Genomic DNA, 4,620 nt, shown 5'->3' with positions numbered 1-4,620 from the left:
AGGAGCTCTACTAAAGGTTCGGACGAGAGGAGGGGGTTATTCACAGATGCAAAATGGGAAAATATGATTTATTTATGTTAGCTGTAGAATTATCTTACTTTTTTTTATCTTCAAGAGAGAGAGAGAGAGAGCACACAGACGCAACCGCAAATCATTTGACAAAAAGATCGGAGGGGTATCAGCTAGTGCAGGTCGATCCGTAATTTTTTTTTTTTTTTTTTTTTTACTCTCCGGGACCTTATCTCAAGTGCCTAACCGGGACTCGTTATGCAATTCACTCATCATCAAGGAGAAACAGTCTGCTATCTTTAATCTAGTCGCAACTGATCTGTCGGATGAAGAAAAGTGACAGCCATTATTAACGCCTAAGCTGCCGTAGGGTTAACAATCATGGCCACGAAGGGAGAACGCTGTATCTGGCTCAGGAACTGTGAGCAGGTAATGCATAATCATATTTTAATCAATATATAGTCTTATTTAATTTTTCATTTGATGTCAGCGATTCAGGATGGTGTTATTTGTAGCTAAACAGTGAGAAAAATATGAGGTTCTTCGTCAGAACTGAATGGTTATGAAGACGATTGTCACCATAACTGGTTATGAAGGTGATAATTTGTCAGAATGAGTGTTTGAACTTCATTAGCTGTCAGATTGATTGGTTATGAATAAGAAAATGTGATTCAATGGTTTACACTGAATAAAAAATTATCAATCGGTTTCCCCTTAAAAATAAACATGATATTTAACCAGATAAAAGTTGAATCTACAGTCATGACATTCTGGAACATGTAACAAGAACCGAATAATTTATTCCATCTTGCTGACATCAGTAACAGTAAGGGTCCCATTTTCCAGCCCAGGAGTGTAGGTCTATATTATGGGCTGTGTAGTAACGTCTCCAGGACAAGAGGATAAAGTCAGTGAAATTAGGAGAATGACAGCGAAAGCAAAGTTAATAGGGAGAAGACATATGCCATATTTCCTCGGGAATCGGAGGATGTGACACAGTAACTCTGTGTTACGTAATCTGAAATCTCTCAAGACAAAACATCAGCTGTGTAGGTGGGAAGAGAACAAGGAGCCCAGGAAAGCAGGAAGTAGGGTAGTACTTGAGAAAATCAATTCTCAAGTTAACACAACTATAGTAGATTCACATCAAACGTACATCTGATGTCTAGGCCAGTCCCTTACGACGCTCCTGACTGGCTGTTGATAGCCAATCACATGGCTGGAAATTCTCAGTCTCTCTCGAGAGTTCACATAGGCAGGATGTATGTTCCAGCTCTCCTGAGGGATAGATCTTTCAAAAAGTATCCCTCAGGAGAGGTGGAACATATATCCTGCCTATGCGAACTCTCGAGAGAGACTGAGGAGAGTTTCCAGCCCTTTGAATGGCTTATCAACAGTCAATCAGGAGCGTCGTAAGGGATGGGCCTAGACTTCAAATGCATGGGTATTGTGAATCTACTATAGTGGGTCTTGGTTACTGCTAAGGTGCTTATCTTCACTTGGAGTAAGCGAAAGGTGCTGTCAAGCTGATGAGACAGGAGAAGAAATGTATACCAAAAATGCTCATGAGTATAACTATGAGAATTATAAAAGAAAAATGTGTACATGAACAAATAGCAGTTCAGAATGTTAGGAAGATGACTACTGACAGTGCTCACAATATGAAATGCATCTTCTCCCCTCAGGAAACAGCTGAGGAAATCCCAGGCAGCGTCAGGGCACCATCCCACAATGGCTGGAAGGCAGGCTGACACGAAACGGCCCCGGGAAGCTAGAGGTCGGGGACACACAGTACCGTCACCTCTTCGACTCCTTAGCCATGCTGCACCAGTTCAACATCTCCGCGGGACGAGTCACGTACAGATCGCGTTTCCTCGACAGTGACACGTACCGGAAGAACACTGCCGCCAATCGCATAGTGGTGACCGAGTTCGGCACGGCCGCCTATCCAGACCCCTGCAAGACACTCTATGGGCGGTTCAAGAGTATGTTCACCTCCCCCGAGAAGAAGATCTCCGACAACTGCCTCGTCAGCGTGTGTCAGGTCACGGACGAGATGTACGCCATGACCGAGACGTCCATTGTCAGAAAAGTCGACCCAAAGACGTTGGAGACCGTCGGGAAGGTAAGGTGCAACCACTAACAGTTTGTGCAGAGTGAATAAATGTAAAGATCAACACTGGCAATAACTTGACACTTTTAGATCTATTTTTACAAAAGAAACTTAACCTATAAGCTGTAATCTACATAAAATTGTAGTTAAGTACAATACCTTTGGCTTCAAATAATGTTAAATCTAACATCACTTCACATGTTTCAGGTGAACATACATGACTACATAGCTCTAAACTTGGCCACAGCCCACCCTCACATTGATCCAGATGGAACAGTCTACAACATGGGTTCTTCTTTCGTGAGCGTTAAGGGTCCCTCTTACAACATCGTCGAGATGCCCATGGGGAAAATTGAAGGTGCCAAAGTAATAGCCTCTGTGACGCCCCTGAGACGGACGAGTCCCTCTTACTTCCACAGCTTTGCCATCACAGAGAACTATTTCGTCCTGGTCGAGCAGCCGTTGGTGTTCAGATTTGGGAAAGTGCTGTCTGGTGTGTTCATGAACAAACCACCTGCAGACTCTCTCACGTGGCTTCCACATGAAAAGACTGTGTTCAGGGTGGTCAAGAGATCTACTGGGGAGCTACTGCCTATCCACTACACTTCAGATGCATTTGTCACATTCCACCACACCAATGCCTATGAGGAAGATGGCAACCTTGTCATGGATCTGTGTGGAACAGAAGATGGAGATATTGTAAAGATGCTGTTTATTGCTAACTTACAAAAAGACACATCTGATAAAACTAGAGTTATTTACGGTTCAACCATGCGCAGGTATGTCATGCCCCTGACTGGCGTTGACAAGGCTGCTGTTGGAGAGAACTTAGTCAAAATGAAAGACACCACTTGCAAGGCCATCAAGCAGGCAAACGGTTCTGTCCACTGCACAACACAAATTATCCATCCAGATTTCGTGGATATGCCAAGGATCAATTACAAGAGGAATGGGAAAAAATACCGCTATACTTACGCTGTGGGCACCAAAGGCAACGACTTGCAGTTTGAGAGGATTCTAAAACTGGATGTAAAAACGGGCAAGATGTCAGAGTTCACAGAAGATAAATTTGCTGTGGCTGAGCCTATCTTTGTCGAAGCACCTGACGCCAAGGAAGAAGACGACGGAGTGATCCTGTCTACTCTGCTTAGCAAGTCAGATCCTCTCTACGTTGCACTGCTGGTTTTGGATGCAAAAGACATGAGCGAAATGGCTAGAGTAGAGTTCAGGGCACGAGGAAAGGTGACGTCGACTTTCCACGGGCAGTACGTAGGGACCCAAGAAGATATTCACGCATTTTGAGAACTCTGGTGTACAGCATGAGTATGCTTTTAGAAGTAAGGAAGAGAAAGATAAAATGAAGTAAAAGAGAAATGAACTTGGTGAGCATCTACCTGCCTTTCTTGAGACCTCCTACTGCAGCCAAATACCCAGCTAGGCTTTTGCTAGTCACTTGTTCATATGAAAGCTCATCATACCAGACTCCTCCAAGTCACTGTGTTTTATACATTCTCAGAATGTAAATAAAAGGTTATCATAGCTCCGGGGTAGACCAGTAACACTGCAAGATCCATGATTTGACTACAGTCCGCTACCAATCAATTGACACAGTTGTGAAAGGTACCAGCATCAGCTAGGGTTCAGAAAAGGCCAAGGGACTAACATCCTCATCTACAGGAACTTGGTGAGGCTCTACCTTCCCATGATACTTCCTCTATAATGGAAAAATGGCTAATGTTAGAGATATGTAAATACATATGGCTTTTGTTAAAAATCATATATGAGAGTTTTGTCTTAATCATAGTGTGTAATGAGTTTATGTTATGTAAATATCCAGTACCCACGATGGCTGGGTTGAGATAAGGCAAGGTAGTGACACGGGAGCGGAGCTGGAGAGCCATCAGAATGAGTTAGTGAATTCTACAAACACTTTACATTGGAAAAAATTTTCAGTATTATACCATGGTTATGAGCAACAACTTCCAGATCAGTACAATTATTTATCAATGATGGAAAAACTATCTTAAGTGTCTGTTTTTCCAAATAAAACTCATGGATTGTATAACAATCTTACCATCATATGAGTGATGCTCAATAACTAACGAACCAAAGTCAAGAGATTATGCCATCATTCTCCTTCAGCCAAGCAATTTGTTGATAAGAGCTGAATAATGATATAGATAAGATTTTTTAAATCATGAATCAGTGATGGACAAGAGTGAGATGAGATAAGCTACATTTCCCAAAGAGACTTGAACTTATGCTGTGAGGTAGATGTACACAGCATAACTGACCTGCTAATTGGTTGGCTAGAAGCACACATAAGCCACATATGAGTTTATTTTTTCTATTACACACACACACTTAACACACACATACACACTTATTGTCAACCTTATAAAAAGCTCTCATAGAAAGTATTCGTGTGCAGTTGAATCTTTCAAATCACTATTTAGTTGTAATTATGGCCTGTGAAGGTTGCATTCTTATAACATAAC

At 42.1% G+C, this 4,620-nt stretch overlaps 1 protein-coding gene across 1 annotated transcript; it reads left to right on the top strand.

Moving 5' to 3' along the window:
• The first annotated feature begins 375 nt into the window (after positions 1-375).
• Positions 376-3,899, top strand: LOC135199471 (beta,beta-carotene 15,15'-dioxygenase-like). Its single transcript, XM_064227560.1, is given in 4 exon segments — positions 376-438; positions 1,695-1,722; positions 1,725-2,134; positions 2,330-3,899. Coding segments are annotated over 4 exon segments (1,581 nt in total). The 5' UTR covers positions 376-390; the 3' UTR covers positions 3,425-3,899.
• The last annotated feature ends 721 nt before the right edge of the window (positions 3,900-4,620 follow it).

Source organism: Macrobrachium nipponense, chromosome 25 (genome assembly GCF_015104395.2).
Source record: "Macrobrachium nipponense isolate FS-2020 chromosome 25, ASM1510439v2, whole genome shotgun sequence".
Classification (NCBI taxonomy): domain Eukaryota; kingdom Metazoa; phylum Arthropoda; class Malacostraca; order Decapoda; family Palaemonidae; genus Macrobrachium; species Macrobrachium nipponense.
The sequence above is the reverse complement of the archived record's forward strand: the minus strand, read 5'-3'. Positions and strand labels throughout refer to the sequence as shown.